Here is an 18,866-nt window from a genome sequence, read left to right as displayed (position 1 = left end):
GGTAGTTTATTTTATAAAGTTTCAAGGAACACATTATTTTTTAAATTTTTTAAATTTTTAATTAAAGGTACTAGCTGCAAATTTCAAACAGGTCATTATAGTTAAGAATACCACACCTTCTTCAAATATAGTAATACTGTTCTTGGAAATTAGTTTTGTTTCTCAGGAGATGGTTTGTCATTTGGAAGAATTATTTATTTCCATTTTTAAAACATACCTAACCAGGAGTGTCCATCCCATGATCTGTGCACTTCTTCCAGTTTTTAAAACACAATAACCAGCAACTACACTGAAACACTAACATTCACTGCCAAATACACTCATCATTCCTTCCTACCCTAATGAAATTGTCACAGTCTTCCATGTTATAAAGTGACTATGAAACATAAAAATGGTGATTTCAAAGGATAGAATTATCTGAAGAGGACACAGTGTGTAGTACTCATAGAGTCCTAGACCATATTTATACATTATGTTTGTCAAAATTTGCTGTTAATAGCTCTTGCTATTCAAGTTTAAAAGAAAATAGCTCATGTTCAGATATGTACCATTAAAATATTTGTTTTTTAAACTTCTAAAATGTTAGCCCAATGTTTTCTCTTCCCAGACCAAAAGGAACCATTTCTAATAGTCAAAAAGAACATTTCTAATTGTTCAGATTTTATTTCCATTCACTTATTGGCTGCTATTGAGAAAATGCTCAAAAGTATGACAATTAGTCCCAATGGTGATGGTCATTTTTATGACAACTTTCTGGTGTTTTATTTGGTTTTAAATTTTCTATTTTATGATCATTTATCTTGTATTGTATCAGGAGTATTACATTGTATCTGGTGCTCAGATACCATAGGAATGAAATTTATTAAAATGTAGAGAGATGGATTTTATTACTAATGTAGCATCTTGAGTGCACTTGAAGTAAAAAGTGAAGAATATATGGATGCTTTATTTATAAAGCTATCCACTAAGAATTGGACTGAGACCATCCACTCATTGTGGCCCACTAAAACAGCTATCAGAAGGCAATGGCTATCGGTCACTACCAGCTGGAGCCAAATATAAACTAGTGACCCATACATAGAGGACTGTTTCGTCCAGTCCCCTGCTGACAGTTTAATAGCTTATATAGTGAATTTGTTCAAACCCCAAAGGAAGAAAAGAGGATTCTAAAAATGTCAGTGGTAGTTTGTTTCCATGAGTAATGGTAATTCTGTATGTCAGTGACTTTTCTCGTACTGCATTGTAACCTGAAGGTGGGATTTATCTCACCAGCATTAAAGCTCCAGGTCACTGAGCTTTTTTTTTGAATCAGGAGAAAGAACCATCTTATAGTAATTGATTTTGTCATAACTCCCCTTAAGCTATAAAATGACATAGTAAAATTTCTCCTTGATTCTGATATCTCCTTTAGGACTGAATAATTGGACCTACCAGAAATTGTTCATTAAATGTCTCTGATTTTCTCTACTTCATTGTTTTCTTTTGATTGCTGGCAGGGCCATTCCTTGCAGTCTTTTTATTACCCTTAACTTAGAAATTGAAAAACCAGCTCCTGAATTAGTGTATCTTAAAAGCACTGCTCTTATATCAAGGCAAGTGGTCTCCTCCAGCAGAATTGAGGAGCCTCAAGGGGATGGATCCGAGAGCCATAGGGATCACACTTACTCCTCTCCTCTTTTCCAGCTTCCTTGTTTTCTCTTTATCTGTTTCTCCTCTGGTGGAGCATCATTAAAACTGAGCCAAAAATAATTTTTAAAAATGGATCTCTTCTGCTCCAGACACCAGAAGAAATATCTTGCAACTCCTACATCTCATTCAGATGGACTGGCCATCTGATACATGATTTGACTTTCTGTGCCAGAAAAGCCAATAAAATCAGGTGAGGTAGGGCAAGGTAAATTCTTATAGCTCTCTTTTGGCTCTGGTTCTCTCATCTACAAGAGATGCCTCTGTGTGTTCCTGGGAAGACCAAAGACGATCTTACTGTGCAGGGTCCAAAAGTGCAGGATCCAGTCAAATTCCTGTTGACAGGTTGGAACTTGAGAGGGTGAACCTCCAAGAGTGTGGATCATATCTGGAAGACCTTCTGTCTCTTTCAATGTAGGTTACTTTTTAAAATGCAATCATCTTCACCAGAAGGATCCATGAGTTGATTGCATTCTGTATCAAAACGCCTTTTTCTTTAACTTCCTTTATATCATCTAGTACTCAGGTCTACCCCAGAATTCCTGCCAAAAGTAGTTTCTCTTTACAATTTCAATCAAAACATCTTTTGTCTAAACCTGCTCATCCTCAAGAGTCCCAATGGCTTTGTCTGGTTGTCTACAGAATCATCAAATTCTTTCTAGACAGGACAAAATCCTTTAGGAAGTCAGATGCCATGTTCATCTCTTAATCTTGGCATGAAAAAAGCCTCAAAACATCTAATACAACCATTTTCAAATGGATAAGATATGCTAATTTAGAAGGTTATATAAAGGCTGGAAATACACCATCTTCAAGTCTCAGAACACATTCAACAAGTTTTATCTCTATATCTATATCTTTTCACGAGGTCTGCAAAGTGGCCCTGGGCACCCTTTGCTCTGGGGGAGGAGTAAATTCACTTATTTCCATGGAGCAGCTTGCTTTCCTCTGAGCTATTCTAGTTGGCAAGTGGGCTGAAAGAAAGAGGGAATCTGGGCTCCTCCCACTTCCTGCTTCTCTTCTCCACCTCCCCACCCCACTTGCTTGCTGAAAGGAGTAGAAGGCAAAGAGTCCCTGCTCTCCCCAGCATGGCCAAAGTCACAATCAGAGCAGGGGGCCTAGCAAAAGAGTAATGGCAGCCTTGTTCACCCCTATTCCCCTCTGTAGCTAAGTAAAGGCTTTGACAGACTAGCCATAATAATCTAATACTTTGTGTCAACTGAGGAAAGTTGTATTGTTTATAAGAATAACTGAAATACCTAGAATATTTCAGATGTATGCATTTTGCACCTTTGTTCCTAGAATTTACTGTATTTACTGTTCTTCTTTTCACCCACCTCAGGTTATATTGTATTATGAGGCATGGACAATGTGATAAATTTGGCAAGAAGAATTTTTAAGTGATTAATAGATTCCAAGGCCAGATTGGACCATTGTGATTATCTAATCTATCTGACCTCCTGTATAACACAGGCCATAGAACATCGCTAAAATAATTCTTAGAGCATATTGTGACGTTACACCCCATATTCTTCATAGAAATATGGTTATGATATGAATATGGCATAACTATGATATATTTCATGCAAGATGGCTCATGTAAGATATAATTGGAATGGTTATGATTTACTGAATGTGATTATTCAATTTGTATACATGTGTCATTTCTGTATCTAAAGTTAGGAATATTGACTATGTAACAATTACAACTGTCTGTGTACTTGGGGGAACACTCACCAGGCCATAGGCAATTGCCTCCTGAATGACCCATTTAAGAAGAACAATAGAACTCTAAAGATACTAATCTCTCTCTTTCCTGAGAGATGTCCTCGGATGTAGCTGTGACACTACCAGGTCAGGTGGTCCTGTCACTTGATACAAAATACCACCTTGGACATTGCTGGAACTTTTTCTCTGTAGGCGGATGGGGATGAAACAAAGGTTTCCCACCTTAGGTAAATCCTTTTCAAGGCTGGGGAGGGGGTAAATCTGGACTCTCCTCCATTGCCTAACCAAGAAGAAGGACTTTCTTAAAGAGCCTGAAGGGACAAAGGAACTAACCTGAAGGGAAAAGCAGGGGTGAGTCCAGACTGAGACGGGGGTCCAGTCTATAAGAAAAATAACTGCAACTCTAAGCTACTGAAACTCTGCAACTTACCTAAAATAACATTTAGGGTAAGAAATTACTTCTTGAAACCAGACTCTTTAAGATCTTAAGCTTAGTATGCATGTGTTGTTTTATTAGCTCAGTAATCTGTTTTGTCCTGTTTGCTATCCCTTATAATCACTTAAAATCTGCCTTTTATCGTTAATAAATTTGTTTTGTTTATTATTAAACCCAGTTTGTGAAATTTCTAACTGGGGCAGGGGTAAGAAGTTGTGCATATCTCTCTTCATTTTGAGGGAGAGGGCGAATTTTTATGAGCTTGTGCTGTGCAAATCTTTTTATACAGCACAAGACAGTATTGTTTTGGGTTTATTCCCCAAAAGGGGTGTGCCCATGAGCACTGGGCGAATCCTCTCTCACACAGATGACTTCAGTCTGTGTTTGTAGTTGGGTGTGGCCCTACCTGTGTGTGTGCTCAAGAGGCCAGAGAGCCTAATTCAGCAAAACAGGAAGAGGGAGTCCAGGCTGGTGGAGCAAGAGGGCCTTAGTGAAACCCCAGTACCTCAGGTGGCAACCCAGAAGCTGGGGGGGGGGTCTAACCTGTCACAGCAGCATAGTCAAGCAGGGTAATGTGTACAGCTTATTGCTTTGAAATACTGGTGTAGATTTTAAGTGAGTTTTAAGTGTGTTGGCTGGAGAACAGACAAAGTGGTTACTGGTTTGTTATTTTCTGTTTGCTTATTTTGGGTAAGGGAAATAGGGGCAGAAAAGTAAGAAGAGTGAAAGTCAAGCTACCAAAAAGTTGGAGCTCTACAGATTGCAAGTAGAAGAAAATGAGGAAATGCATAAGAGACAGGTGGAATTAAAACAGATGGAAACTGAAGCAGAAGCAACCAGGCAGAAGTTAGCTTACGAGAGAGCCATGGAACTGAGACAGCTAGAGGCTGAGGAAGCCCGAGAATGGAGAAAGCTGGAGGATGACAAAGAATGGGAAGCAGAAAATACCAGACAAAAGACAGCACATCAGAGAGCCCTGGAACTGAAAGACAAAGAACTGAAGGAAAAAGAAAAAGAGGAAAAGCATCAACTGGCTATGATGGAGTGGAAGAGACAGAACCCTACACCAGCGAGCTCCACCTCTCCAAAAATCCCCAATGGGAGAAGCTGTGCCCTCCTTTGATGGATGGCTGCCCATCACTGGTAGGTAAGGGGTTAAAGCCACCCTGGGGAGGCTGCACAGGAGGCAGCCAATGACTAAAAGGCTTATAGTGCCAGCCAATCAGAAGACGCTTTATTGGAACAGCCAATCAGGGCCAGGCTGGCCCATATAAGAAGGTGCTGCTGAGCAGAGCAGAGGGCAGAGAAAACTCCCTGGAGTTTGAGGGAGGAGGACCATGGACAGAGCAGTGCTGGGTAGGGTCAGCAGAGTATGAGACAGCTCCAGGCTGATGGCTGCCAAGCTGAGGCCCTGATACAAGGGCAGAGTTGGTTCTGGGGCTGCGGGGGAAGTGGCCCAGGGAAGGAGACAACAGAGTTGGAGGAGGGGCAACACATGGTGGCCAGCTATAGGGTCCCTGGGTCAAGTTCCAGAGTAGCGGGTAGGCCCGGGTGTCTTCCCCCCCTTCCCCGTTGCCCCCACTTGCCACTGAGGGGAGTGGCCAGTGAATGGACTGTAGTTTGCCACTGAGACAAGCGGCTAGAGTTGGAACTGCGGTTTGCCACTGAGGCAAGTCGTTGGACTAAGGACTGTCGGTCCCCTGTAAGGGGGGAAAGGACCGACCTGGACACCACTGGAGGGCTGTGTCCAGAAGAGGATGACGTGGTCCGGGGCGTGACACTGGTCTTGGAGGTGGAGACAGATGAGATGATGGATGAGACACCACCTGAGAAGGGCGTACTGGCAATCCCCAAGCTAATTCCCCAGACGGCCAGCAGGAAGCACTGCAGTGGTGCGTCCAGCCGCATTACACCTCCATACAGTGAGTCTGGGGACATTGCTGAATATTTCATCACCTTTGAGAGACTGTGTATGCTCCATGTGATTCCTGAGGATCAACAGGTGATCACTTGGGTTGCAAAGTTGACTGGGAGAGGTCTGGACATAATCAATAAGATGCCAATTGGTGATGCTGCGGATTATGGTAAATTTAAGGAATTGGTTTTAAAATGGTTTCAGATTACACCTGAAACATACAAAATTTAGTAGTAAAATTTAGAAGACTTAAGAGAGAGTCTGGTTTAAGTAATGCGGTTTATGTGAATCAAATGAGAGATCTGCTGGATAAGTGGGCAAGGGGAAAAGGTATTACAAGCTTTGAAGCAATGTGTGATTTGGTTGCTCAGGAACAGTTCCTGAGTATGTCTAATGATGATGTAAAACAGTGTTTAGGGGATAAAAAGGTAGAGATGATTGAAGAACTTGCAACTTTTGCAGATAAATGTGAACAATCTCAAGCACCTAGTTGGAATAAATCACAGGCAGAGGGGTTTTAGTTGGTGGGAAGCAAGGTTCCCAATTTTCCACTGGGAAGAGGGAAGGTGGATGGGAGGCTGGACACTCACCTCCCCACGTTAACTCCTCCAGTCCTTGTCCCAAATCTCCTGTAAAAGCAGAAGAGCCACAGAAGGTGCTATCATTGTAATTCCACGGAGCACCTGAGGAATAAATGCCCTATGCTGAGTGAGAACAGGCAGCAGGTAACTCATGGAAATGCTGCTACCCATAGCACAGAGGCACCTCAGGCAGTTGCCACTTATCATACACAGTTTGTAAAGGTTGCCACTGCACAGCCAGTTTGACTTAGTTGCAAAGTTTTGGAACTAGGGATTTTGTGGTGTAATAAATAAATAGCATTCCACCAGTTCAGTAACCTTTTCTTATTGTGGAGGATGGGGGAGGTTGATAAAATCAGATGCTGGAACACTGTCTCATTAATAAGAATTATGGAAATTCCCCTTCATGATTATCTTTGACACTAGTACACACTGCATACTAAGGAAGTTAATCAGACTGAAGCTATAGTCCACTTTCACTAACATCATTTTTACCTCAAATCTAATGCATGTAGCTAGCAAATGATAGACTACTCCTTGATAACTTTTTATTCTAATTATTTCAATTTTGTAATTCTGTAGTACAAATAAAACTGAATTGCTTAAATTGTCTAAATTTTCTCTTTAGAAATCTCTCAATTTTCTTTGGAATTATATATAGTGATATGGTCTGTAATAGAATATATCTAAATACAGTACTTTTGATAAACTTGATGGTCATACTGTCTTAATTCAAAATTAGTCCCAAAATATTTTAAAAAATTGATATATTCTATAATATTAAATAATGTAAGTTGTTTCATATCTACTCATATTGAATCTAAAAACCTAATTTTATTCAGACTACAAAAGAATAAAATGGCAGTCCTTCCAATGTTTAGATTATTGAGGTAGAATGGGGTAACATCTGTAACTACAGTTTTGCTTCTGTCAATTTAAGAGAAAATTTTTCAGTTTTCTTACAGTTCTTTTGGAAATTTTAATGCCTCTGCATGATCTTCACTATCATCATGTTTGTAGCCTGTGATAGGGCCTTCAGTGGCCGGGCAGCCTAGCATTTGGATAGGGGCTGGAGGGCAGAACCTGCCCTCCTTTCCCTGAGGTCCTGGCTTAGAGTCCTGGGCCACTCACACCCCTAGACAGGGGAGCTGGATCTTGCTCCCAGCCATGAGTGGGAGGCTCAGGACCTGTTGTAAGTCCTTTAGTTTGGGGCATGGCCCTGCTAGTCCAGTTTCCCCATGGTTGGCGATTGGCAGTAGAGATCCCCCTTGGCAGGGGAAGACCTACTTGCTTCCAGTGGCTGCATTGGCAGGGAGGTTCCATCTGTGCCTTCAGGCAGACACACAGAGAGCTCCTACCTCTTCACCAGTCAGCCCCTAACTGAGCCAGGCTACCTTCTTTTCTCCCCCTTCCAGGCCTGGCATTGGCTTCAGGTATAACGGGTGAGGCTAACTGAATGCAAAGGTTTTCTTTAATCCCTGCTGTGCCTGGCAGCTGCCTCTCTGCTCCTTCACATAGCCAGTTTTGCATAGACTATACATATTCATATTAGTAACTTTATTCAGTACATTCATGGTGTTCCTGTGAATTTAACGTAAGTTTAAAGTTTTGGTAAATGTCAACAAAAATAAATTATTATGCCTTTGTGACTGAATAATTTTCCTTCTCTGAGTCATATCAATTATATTTCCTGGTCCTGCAGTCCTTATTCAGGTGAAACTCCAACTGAAGTCAGTGGTCATTTTGCTTGAGTAAGGACTGATGGATGATAATTTATACTTAGCTAGCAAAAAAATGAGATCAGTATCAGGTCATAAGTGTCTAAAGACAAACAGTAACAGTATTTTTCTAAAGCAAGACACCAATAAAATTTTTAAAGGAAAAGAAACGTGACAAACCTCTCATATAATTACATAAGTGAGAACTTTTATATTCACAGTCAGTGCCATATTATGATATGTAATTTCACGATTCAGGAACACAATTTTAAAATTACCAACACTAATTATTAGTAAACAAGGGGAAATGTGATTTCAGTTATTGCGATAAATAATAGCTTTTGTCAAGAAAAGCAAGTATCTCACAAATTATAAACATGCCTTTTGTTGAATGAACTTGTATTGCTGGGTATTATAGTGGAGAAAATGTTAAAGAACTGTTCATTGTTTAAAAATTACTTCTGTATGTTCTTGAGATCAGTTATTTGGGATGGCAAAGCAAATAAATTAGATCTCTGTAGGCAGTTTTAACATTTGCACCTGATGTTTGTGAAAAGTGATCTGCATTTTCATTCCTATTTCTAAATTTTCCACCTTTTTTCATTTAATAACAATAATACTTAACGTTTTAGTAGGTAGTTTTTCATATCTTCACAGGTCTACAAACAAATTAATTTTCACAACACCCCTGTAAGTCTGAAAATTAAGTTGGTCATTGTCCTTATTGTATACCTGAGAAAGCTGTGATTCAGCTAAATTAAGTGGTTTGCTGAGGACCACATAGTAAGTCAGTGACAGATCCAGTATTAGAACAAAAGCATTCTGACTCACAAGTCCTTGCTTAAACCATTAGACCATTTTATCTCACTTCTACATTGCCTTCTTTTTATGGTAGCAATGACTTTTCCCTCATTTTATATCCCCTTTCATATGCTGTACCATCAGAATACTCACAGATTCAGTGAGTTAGAAATTTATTGTTGAAAATTGTTCACATTTAAATAGGAAAGAAGTATATTAAACTATCTTTCTTCATGTAACTTACACAAAAATCAACGTTCTTGTAATACATATGTTATTCATGAACGTTTGTCTTATGAGAAGCCCTTGAAGGGTAATCTTGTCACATGGCTAATAATTTTATCCTTGGTTGATTAACTGTATCAGTGTCAAGTTGTGCTATTTAAAAAAGGGCAGAATTGCTTCCAAAAAGCATGTAATCTCACTGTATAAGGAAACTGCTATCTTTTAGACAGCTGTTAAGTCTTTGTTGATTAAGGAAATATTTGAGGCTGCAGCCTGATTGTTCTCAATTTCTATTATGAACACATTTTTAATATTTCTGAATGAGAGAATGCTTTTTAGTTATCAAGAGAAATCTGGCATAGAAAACACTGATGTTCATATTAGGGTTTTTGCTTCATCCATTGTGATCCTGATGTTTCATTATTGCTGAAAATTGGCTGATTCATTCAGTGTAACATGATCATTCTATATGCAGGCAAAAAGAAATGAATTACACTTGATAGAACTCTCCAGAAGGAAGTCTATTTCAATCAAGTATCTTTACCTTCTCTCTAATTCTGTTCATTTTTTTCTTTTTATACGATTCAAGTAAATATATTGTATAAATACAAACTTAGTGTATTTCAGCGAGGATGGAGTTTGGAGAATTAGTCCCAAAATATGCTTTATCTAATGGTCTGGTTTTGAAAATACCAGATCATCTTGTTAAATAAGGAGCTGCTCAGGGATAAAAGAGTAAATGTGTGTGCAAAATTGTAGCATGTTGTCAGGGTAATATCCCTTTATAGATTATATTATTATTGATGCTGTCAGGGTATATTTCTTTCTGGATAAAAGCAAAGCCATAATCACAGAAGATAACAGAGATCAAAATTTTCTTCCATGATTCCAATCGTATGTACACCTAGACTGATACTTCAGAAGTCAATCATATACTACAGTCTCATTTTCACTTTTAGCTTTCTGATTCTACAAGTACAGAATTTTCTTTCATAATTTATGTCTGTATGAAATCATGAGCATCTTTCTGTTTTTATTTTAATACTGTCTTGTATTATCACCATGAATGTACCATGGATGTCACCATGGAAAATACTGTTGTTGGTTTCTGAAGTAATTATTACTTTGGCAGTAGGTGCACCAGCAATTGATCTGTCTTTGAGCCAGTTCTGTGGGGCCATAAAGGGATGCAAAGGCCCAGACACAAGCAGAGGGGGCCTCAGAACCAATGTAGTATGTTCCCCTCCCCGAAACCATGGAAGCCCTTCCACACAAGCACTATGCAGTTAGGATTCAATGGATATTTGATTACACTTGAAGGGGGGCAAACTTAGGAAGCCTCTGCTCTATACAGCATGCTCCCCTAAGTATCCAATGGAAATATGTATAAAAAAGGAGGTGTTAATTAATTCTGCTATTTGCAGTGTTAGCTGGTGCGCTGTGTGTTTGCTGCTCCATTTTGGTGGCGTGATAGACCATTGGCATCCTGGCTCTCAACAGTGCTAGGCTGGCACAGTTTGAGTTACAGAGAGACGCATAGAGGCTCTGGTTCTCCATGAGCTGTGGATTGAGATCAGATTTCTCCATGGCTCCTCGGACTCTGTGTACTTCAGTGGCTGCATCCTCCATGTAACCTCATTACTCTGATGAAAGTATAAGTCAAGTTTTTCTCAGTTTGAAAACCATTGGTTTTTACACTACTACTTCTCTTTCCTCTGTTTTTTCTACATTATAAGAGAATGTAGGCCACAGCATTTACCACTGAAGAGTCCTTTAAATATTCTTCTTCCTTGTCTATTATTTTATTAGATGGATGAACCGTCTGGGACTTGCAGCCATTGGTTATACACCTGATGACAAGGATATTCGGCCAGATGAAGGTACGGCTTCCGTGATTTTAATCAAAATTGACTTAGAGAGGTCTGAGAAGAAAGAAAGGCTCCAAAAATGCTTCTGTTTATTGAGTCAACTCATGATTTGGTCATAAATCACAGATATCTCATGAGTTCTTCATTAATGTAGGCAGTACCTTTTAACTATTTGTTTTCATAGATATGTGTAATCCCTTAGAAAATACATTTAACTGTGCAAACAGAAGAAAAAATGAAATCCAGAATGATCATTTGAAAAAGCAAAGAACACAGTCTTAAGGCAGTCTTTAGGAAAACAAGCATGATTAATAGAATTGCTATTTTACATTTAGTATAAGAATGCTAAGTGAAAGCAGATGGCTCTGCATAGGTCTCTGTTAGTGCCATCAGCTGTGCTAATCCCTAATGGGAGAGTGACATGGGCATAGGGCAAGTTGCACTTTAAACTCCTTTTAGTTCCTCTTGAGTGCACTCTTCAGGTGACTCCTTCACCTCTCTTGGGGTGGAACCCCAAAGTCCAACCACCCTTGGACTAGATTTCTGGGTTGCAGCCCTGATTCCAAACTGTGTAAACACAGCAGGCCTAAATGTACTTGGCACCTGCAAGGAATTTTCTCTTTAGGAGTCTGTGATCAGCAACTGATTAAAGAGGCTTAAAAAGTTGCATCAAAACAAACATATTTTTGTTCACCCAAAGATACATAGTAAGAAGGATAAAACAACAAAAGGTCTATATACCTCATTCTTACATCACTTTATTCTTTCCTTGCAAGTGCTGGGTAAGATCCACTCAACCCAGCCATTCCTACTCCTGGCTGGGAGTGATAGACGATCGCCTTTGCAGTATTCTCTGTGTGTGTCTGTCTCTCTGTCAGAGGCTCACCTCCTGCCACTGCTGCCGCCCAGCCGCCTCTTCCTCCCGAGGCTGAGACATTGGTGGTTTAGTATCCCCTTTGGTCTCAGGTTTGGGCCTGAGAAGAATAAACCTTGCTCTCTGACAGTACCTTATTTTTGCCATTGTTTCATTTCTTGTTTGTTTCCCCCCTAACAGTCTTCTTTAAGTTAACTCCTCAAAATTAGGCAGGATAATATCAAGCCAATAAACTCAGATGCAAGCGCATATGATCTTCATTAAAAATAATACAAACAACTCCCTCATTCTCCACAGAGAGACAGAGTAGTAGCCCTGCCCCCCATTTCTCCATCAGCCAGCAGAACAGGTCACACACAGATGGGGTGAGGAGAATGTACTCATTTAAAGAGAAAATAGTAAACAGGAGAGAAAAATGAATGGAGAAAAAGTGTACTTTGTTTTTACATTATGCAGTCCAGATACAGTCTTTTATATCATCACGTACAGATTATGATAAAATACCCAGGAAGGAACATTTCGACAATAGAATGACTTGATTGATTAACTGAATATTTTGATATTGCAGTTTGTAAATGCTTTTGTCTTCTGTGGAGGAATATGGAACTCCTTTCTGATTATTACTGTTGGGGAAGAGAATTCTACTATAAGTACAACATGGACTGCCTGATTTGACAGGCTACTGGTATACTCCTTGGGTGAGTTTTGAGGCATTGGGCTGAAAGTGAAGTGCCTTTCAACTATCCACGAAGTATGTCCATAGCCAGCTAATGAACACAGTGATACACACAATATGGCTCATTCATTATAAATTGCTTTTTTAAAAGAAAAAACTCAAGCCAGCATTTTTAAAAAACACTTTTGAAATGTTTATGCTTGCTTGTGTATATGTCTAGGGGTAAAATTTTCAAAAGTACCTAAGTAACTTAGGAGCTTGAGTTCCATTTTCCAAAGTGACCTAGTCACTGCAGGGCCCAAGTCTCACTGGAAGTCAGTGGGACTGAGGTTCCTAAGGTTATGCCTACACTGCAAAAGAAATCTCATGGCAGCAAGTCTCAGAGCCATGGTCAACTGACTTGGGCTTGTGGGGCTTGCGCTATGGGGCTAAAAATAGAAGTATAGACATTCCTGCTTATGCTGGAGCCTGGGCTCTGAGACGTGGCAAGGCAGGTGGGTCTCAAAGCCCAGGCTCCACTCCAGGCCTACACTGCTATTTTTAGTTCTATAGTTCAAGCCCCCAGAGCCCAAATCAGATGAACCAGGCTCTGTGACTCACTGCTGTAGGGGATTTTTTGCAATATAAATGTGCCATAAGTGTCTGAGGACCAGATTTTCAAAGGTGCTTAGGGGCTTGAAGATGCAGATTGGTAACTAGTGGGATTTTCAAAAGTGCTTGAGTGGGTTATGTACTTAACTCCCTGTGAAATCAATGGGATTTGGGGCTTAACCTGCCTCGGCTCTTTTGAAAATTGCACCAGGCACCTATCCATGTCTTAAGGGAGTGGTCACCAACCGGTAGATTGTGATCAACTGGTTGATCCTGGAGCCTCTGGTAGTCGATCGCAATCTCTGGCCGCTAAAAGTCCGGTGGTGCAGCGGGGCTAAGGCAGGCTCCGTGCCTGCCGTGGCCCTGCGCCACTCCCAGAAGTGACCATCACACTCCTGAGGGGGGACAAAGGTCTCCACGCGCCGCTCCTGCCTGCAGGCACTGCCCCCACAGCTCCCATTTGCTGAGAAAGGGGAACTGCTCCCATTAGCCAAGAACTGGGAACTGCAGCCAATGGGAGCTGCGGGGGCCATGCCTGCAGAGATGGGCACCATGCGAAGACCTCTTCCCCCACCACCAGAGGCCACAGGGATGCGATGGCCACTTCCGGGAGCGGTGTTGGGCCGAGGAAGGCAGGGAGCTTGTGTTAGCCCTGCTGTGCCACTACCTGAGGTAAGTGCCACCTGGAGGGAGCCCGACTCCTCCTGCACCCCAGCCCTCGGCCCTGAGCCCCCTCCTGGAGCCAGCACCCCATATCCACTCTTGCACCCCAACACTCTGCCCCAGCCCGAAACCCCCTCCTGCACCCAAACTTCCTCCCAGAGCTTGTTCCCTTCACTCCTTCCTGCACCCCAACACCCTGCCCCAGGCTCATCCCAGAGCCCCTCTACACTCCGAACCTCTCAGCCCCAGTCCAGAGCCCACACCCCTGCCCCAGCCTGGTGAAAGTGAGTGAGGGTGGGAGAGAGCGAACAATAGAGAAGTGGGGATGGCCTGAGTGGGGCGGGCTTCAGGGAAGAGGCGGGGTAGATCCTGGGTTGCACTTAAATTCAAAAAGTGATCTTGTGCATAGAGAGGTTGGAGACCACTGTCTTAAGGCATCTAAATATCTTAGAAAATCCACCTCTTAGACACTTCAGAGAATGGGACTTACCTTGTCTATATCAGAGAAAAAGTGTGTCATTTATGCTTTGAAAATGTTGCCAATACTATCTTATGAGTAAATATTGCAATGAAACAGAGAACATTTTGTTACCAGATTACTGGAGTGAAAGTGACCAGGATGATATTGATGGCTCTTTAACCCTGAAACAGGAAGGTCCTTCAACACTATGTGACACCTACCATCGAAAACCCTCAGTAAGTCATGAATAGTACATGCTGTATAAGGCCAAGAAATACATTTCCATGCTTCTTTGATTAGTATTTTGCTTGCTTTGTAATGGCATCTAATTACATCATGAGCAGAACAGAGGTGGTTCTCAGCTGTAAATTATGAGAATATTATCATTTCTAATGGCTAAGAGCTGGAGTGAATGTTCTGAAAATAAGAAATGGAAGCACATAGAAAGAAGAGGCTACTGCCGTCTTACTCTGCTGTGTTTACCTAGTGTGTTTAAGTCAATTTTTTCTTAAAAAAAAAATCCAATATGAAAGGAATATATAGATTTTGACTCCATTATGAATAAAATGTTTTGTACTTGGGTCATCTCTATTAACTGAGAGTTTATACTGTATCTACAGTGTTCCATATTTACTGGAAATTAAGATTTTTAGATTGTATTCATACAATAGTCATCTGGAGGAAAAATATTTTATTTATTAGAAACATATCTTTAAAGACAAGTTTCTTTCAGTATATAGCATTGGGTAAAATACCCATGGTATTTGCAATATTTTTCTTAAGAGGTGTTTTAAAGCAAAAAATAGCTGATAAAAGTTGTGTACAGTGTATGGGCAGGTTCTGGTAGCTGATAAAAGCATTGCTGCTATACAGTACATGGGTAGGCTGTGATATTTAACCTTTGTTTCTAAGTGCAGATAGGACTGTTCTCTATTTTTCTTTCAGATTTTTCTTCAGCGTGAATGACATGATCCACACACAACCAGAACCAAAGAAAGAGTGACTGAGGCAACAGCATCACATGGGTGAAGTTCAGACTGATTTTCACCCATGTGATGCTGTTTTATCAACCGGGATACAGGTTAAGCCCCTCCCTTTCTGTTTTTCCACTTTTTTGCCTTTCTCTTTTTTTTAAATTAAAATAGTACAAAGACCAAGCAGAATTTAATTAAAATAATTTGGATAAGCTCAGCAGTTCCCTAAAATTTAAATGTTTTCTTGGGTGCTGAAGTGTCTCTTTTTTTTCCCCCCTGTTTGGCTGGAACATCTGCCCTTTGAAAAGAAAGGAAATCCAGTTATGGTTTCTTTTGAGGGCTTCCATGTCTTTCTCACAACACACCGCTGGACTGGGTGTAAGCTGGGTAGGTCTTTGCAAAACCTATACCAGTGCTATCCTGTCCTTTCCAGCAGGAGTTGCTCTTGGGCAGAGAATGTGTCAAAACAAGAATAGGGAGTGGTTAAAAATGTAGTGCTTACATAAAGTATTACACAGTTAGTTATGTCTTGCTTGCTAAGAGTTTATAGTGTGACATACCAAAATATACAAATCAGATCATTTGGTTAGTACTAATCATATACTGAACTGTATCTGTTGTGGTTTGTCAATGTCTAGTCACAATTATGTCTTTATAATCAGATATTTTCATTCCTTCTTAGGTGAATTCTTCAAGTCCATTCCCTGAACTGAAACATGGTCGACACTTTTCAAGCGAATCTACCTACTCCTATTCTTCTGCGGAGGATTCCCGACAAGATGCCACAGGAAGTACACACTCATCAGGATGCAGACCTCCCTATCGAGAAAGGCGCTCATGGCAGGACCTGATAGAGACCCCTTTAACCAGTTCTGGCCTCCATTTTCTTCAGACTGTTCCTCCTGAACCAGAATATGTGAGTGGCCGACCTGGAATGTCACCAGAGAGGCGAAGACAGGCAACATTACCAGTCCAAAGACATCACAATCATGAACGAGATGGACCTTTCCCTTTGGTGGAGTGGCAAAGGGGATATAGTTCACATAACAGGCCCCAGAAGCAACGTAGTCAAAGCCTTCCACGAAACAGAGATGTCAGGGGCAAAGGGCGTGTAAAGTCTTCAGGCATAACAGAAGAGAAGCCTGAAGAGAAACTTCTTATTAAAAAGCAAAATAATTTCTGTGAAGAAGGTAAGATTTTGAAGGGACTCTGGCACCAGTACTCACCACTGACCTCAATGGGAGCTTTGCCATTGACCTCATTGATGAATGATCAGGCTTTATATGAGTATCTTTGTGGCAGAATTATAATTTCCAAGAAAAATGAAAATATGGAGATTGCATTAGTTACTACACCGTAATTTTGGTTCAGAAAGTGTATGTACATTCTGATTCCAACTTTATTGTTGATCAGAATGTTTTGGTTTTATCAGTTCTCAAATCGGGAAAGGATATTAGGTGGTTATTCCATAGGCAACTTTCAGAATTCTTGAGCTTTTCAGGATCTTTCATTACCCTCCCATCCAAAGTTTCCTGGATTGTTAAAAAAATTATAATTTTTTTTCCAGAAAACATAAAGGAAATCAGGGAAAGTACAGATGGTCTGCAAGAGCTGTACAAGTCTTTGGAACAAGCCAGCTTGTCAGCCTTTGGAGAGCAGCGTCCTTCTACCAAGCAGGAATTCCGGAAGTCTTTTGTAAAGAGGTGCAATGATCCAATTATCAATGAAAAACTTCATCACATCAGAGTTCTCAAGAGCACTTTAAAAGTAAGCTGTTACCATTAATGTTTATGTTCAACATGAAATTGTAACAGTATAGCTTCTTAAAATTTTCAGTGTATGGACTTTTATTTTAGAGAGAGAATTAGGTCACAAGGAAACTTTGGCAGTACTGAGAGAAACAGAAGATAGGGGACAGTTGCCAACCTCACAACCATTGTCAGTATTTGACACTCTTGTTTCCTGTGTCATGGAGGATGCCAAGGACTGAATTGTCAAGAAGACCTCATTTACTACGCTTTTACAATTACAGATGGTCACTGTGGAATCATGCCAATGGATATAGGGAAGATTGCCTTGCACTGTGTGAGCTGTAACAGTTCTGGGTATAGATGAAGGACCTTAGTGTGCATTGCAGTTGCTCTAGCACCTTTTGTTAGCACTCAAGGACAAATAAAAGGCCCAGTATAACATGTCACTTAAATTGTATTTCTGAAATGTGCTGTGGTTTTTTTGGCATTTGACAGGCAAAGGAAGGGGACCTGGTAACTATCAACAATCTTCTGGATGATCCCAACTTGACATCAAAGAAGTTCAAAGAGTGGAAGCTAAAGAACTATGAATTTTTCCTGGACATTTGTGAGTACAGCGCTGCTCTGAAACCTCAAAATGGAGCCGCTGAACTTGTAACCCCTGCACCACTGCTGACACACACACATTCATTCATTGAAACACATGTCTGACAGGAGTAGCACCGTGAACCCTTGCTGGGTGCCATGAGAAATCCAATATGGCAAACACTGTAATATTTGTAAATGTACTCAGCGGTATTGTAAATAACTTGGATAAGAGAATAGTGCCACAGGATGCCTACTACATTGCATGAGAAATATTATTCTGTTCTGAATTACTTTGTTTGCTATTATCAACCAACATGCTTATCAAGTTCTGCATTAGAAAGAAGCAGTGCAGGAGTGTAATGGAAAATATATACCAGTATATTTATTTAAGGACTGTACTAAAGCTAAGCTTATAGTAATGAGTTCTTACAACCATTTTATATATTTAGATATATATTATATGTAAACATATCTACGTATATAAAAGGTAACATAGTAGTTTATATTTATTTTTTAAAATACCCTAAAATTCACCTTTTCACAAGTTTTTCTTGAAGGAAATATATAAAAAAAAAAATACACTGGCCACTCTTAGGGGTGCACATTTTTTTCCAGCCTTTCCAAGCAGTGGTAGCTACCATCTTTATGAAATTAGAGAAGACCAGAGTAATAAAAAAAGTAAACTTAACCACTTTCGGGTGCCTTACAATGTATAGTGTATATATCCAGCAAATAGACTCTCCTTTGGCCCTATGAGCATACTGTACATGCCACTTTGATGTTGTGCTTATTTTTAAAACAATGAGCTTTCCTTTAAAAGGAGTGGCCATAGGCACGCAAGCGTGGCACAGAAGAGGTTAAGACACAAGTAGAACAAAGCTGGTTGTTCACTGATGCTGTCACTTGAACTGACTTTTCTATCTACTTTGAAGTGTTTTGTGGAAAAAGAAAAACATCTGCTTCTGAAGATGGTAGCTATGGCAGTTTTCAAAATCGCACCACTGTGAATTTAGTGCCACAAACCTGTGAGTCATAAAATTATTAAAATATTGTTATCTGATGCTTCAAGACTGAGAATTAAGTAAAAGATTCTTGAACTGATCAGTTGTTTGTATATCAGACTGTCATATAGAGCTGGGTAAAGAATTCATATTGTTCAAAATTATTCACCATATAATTCTTTATCTGTAGATACTTCATGAACAAGTTAATTGCAAGTGTTCAATTCAGTATTTGAAACTCAATTTGTATTAATTAGTTTTAAATGGATGCATAAAATCACATGGTTTCTTTCTGTTCTCTGCTTAGAAACTTGAAGATTCAGGTTTTTG

General features: G+C 40.1%; 1 protein-coding gene across 1 annotated transcript in view; it reads left to right on the top strand.

Moving 5' to 3' along the window:
- The window catches only part of LOC140917643 (connector enhancer of kinase suppressor of ras 2-like), a 463,215-nt gene extending 445,309 nt beyond the window's left edge, over positions 1 to 17,906 (top strand). The window contains exons 21-25 of the mRNA XM_073360900.1: positions 10,900 to 10,970; positions 14,358 to 14,458; positions 15,879 to 16,386; positions 16,764 to 16,963; positions 17,443 to 17,906. Of these exons, the coding sequence (XP_073217001.1) occupies positions 10,900 to 10,970; positions 14,358 to 14,458; positions 15,879 to 16,386; positions 16,764 to 16,963; positions 17,443 to 17,658 (1,096 nt within the window). The 3' untranslated portion in view covers positions 17,659 to 17,906. The remainder of the gene's footprint in view (positions 1 to 10,899; positions 10,971 to 14,357; positions 14,459 to 15,878; positions 16,387 to 16,763; positions 16,964 to 17,442) is intronic.
- Positions 17,907 to 18,866: the final 960 nt, after the last annotated feature.

This window comes from Lepidochelys kempii, chromosome 9 (assembly GCF_965140265.1).
Source record: "Lepidochelys kempii isolate rLepKem1 chromosome 9, rLepKem1.hap2, whole genome shotgun sequence".
Lineage (NCBI taxonomy): Eukaryota > Metazoa > Chordata > Testudines > Cheloniidae > Lepidochelys > Lepidochelys kempii.
This window is presented reverse-complemented; position numbering and strand designations above follow the sequence as displayed.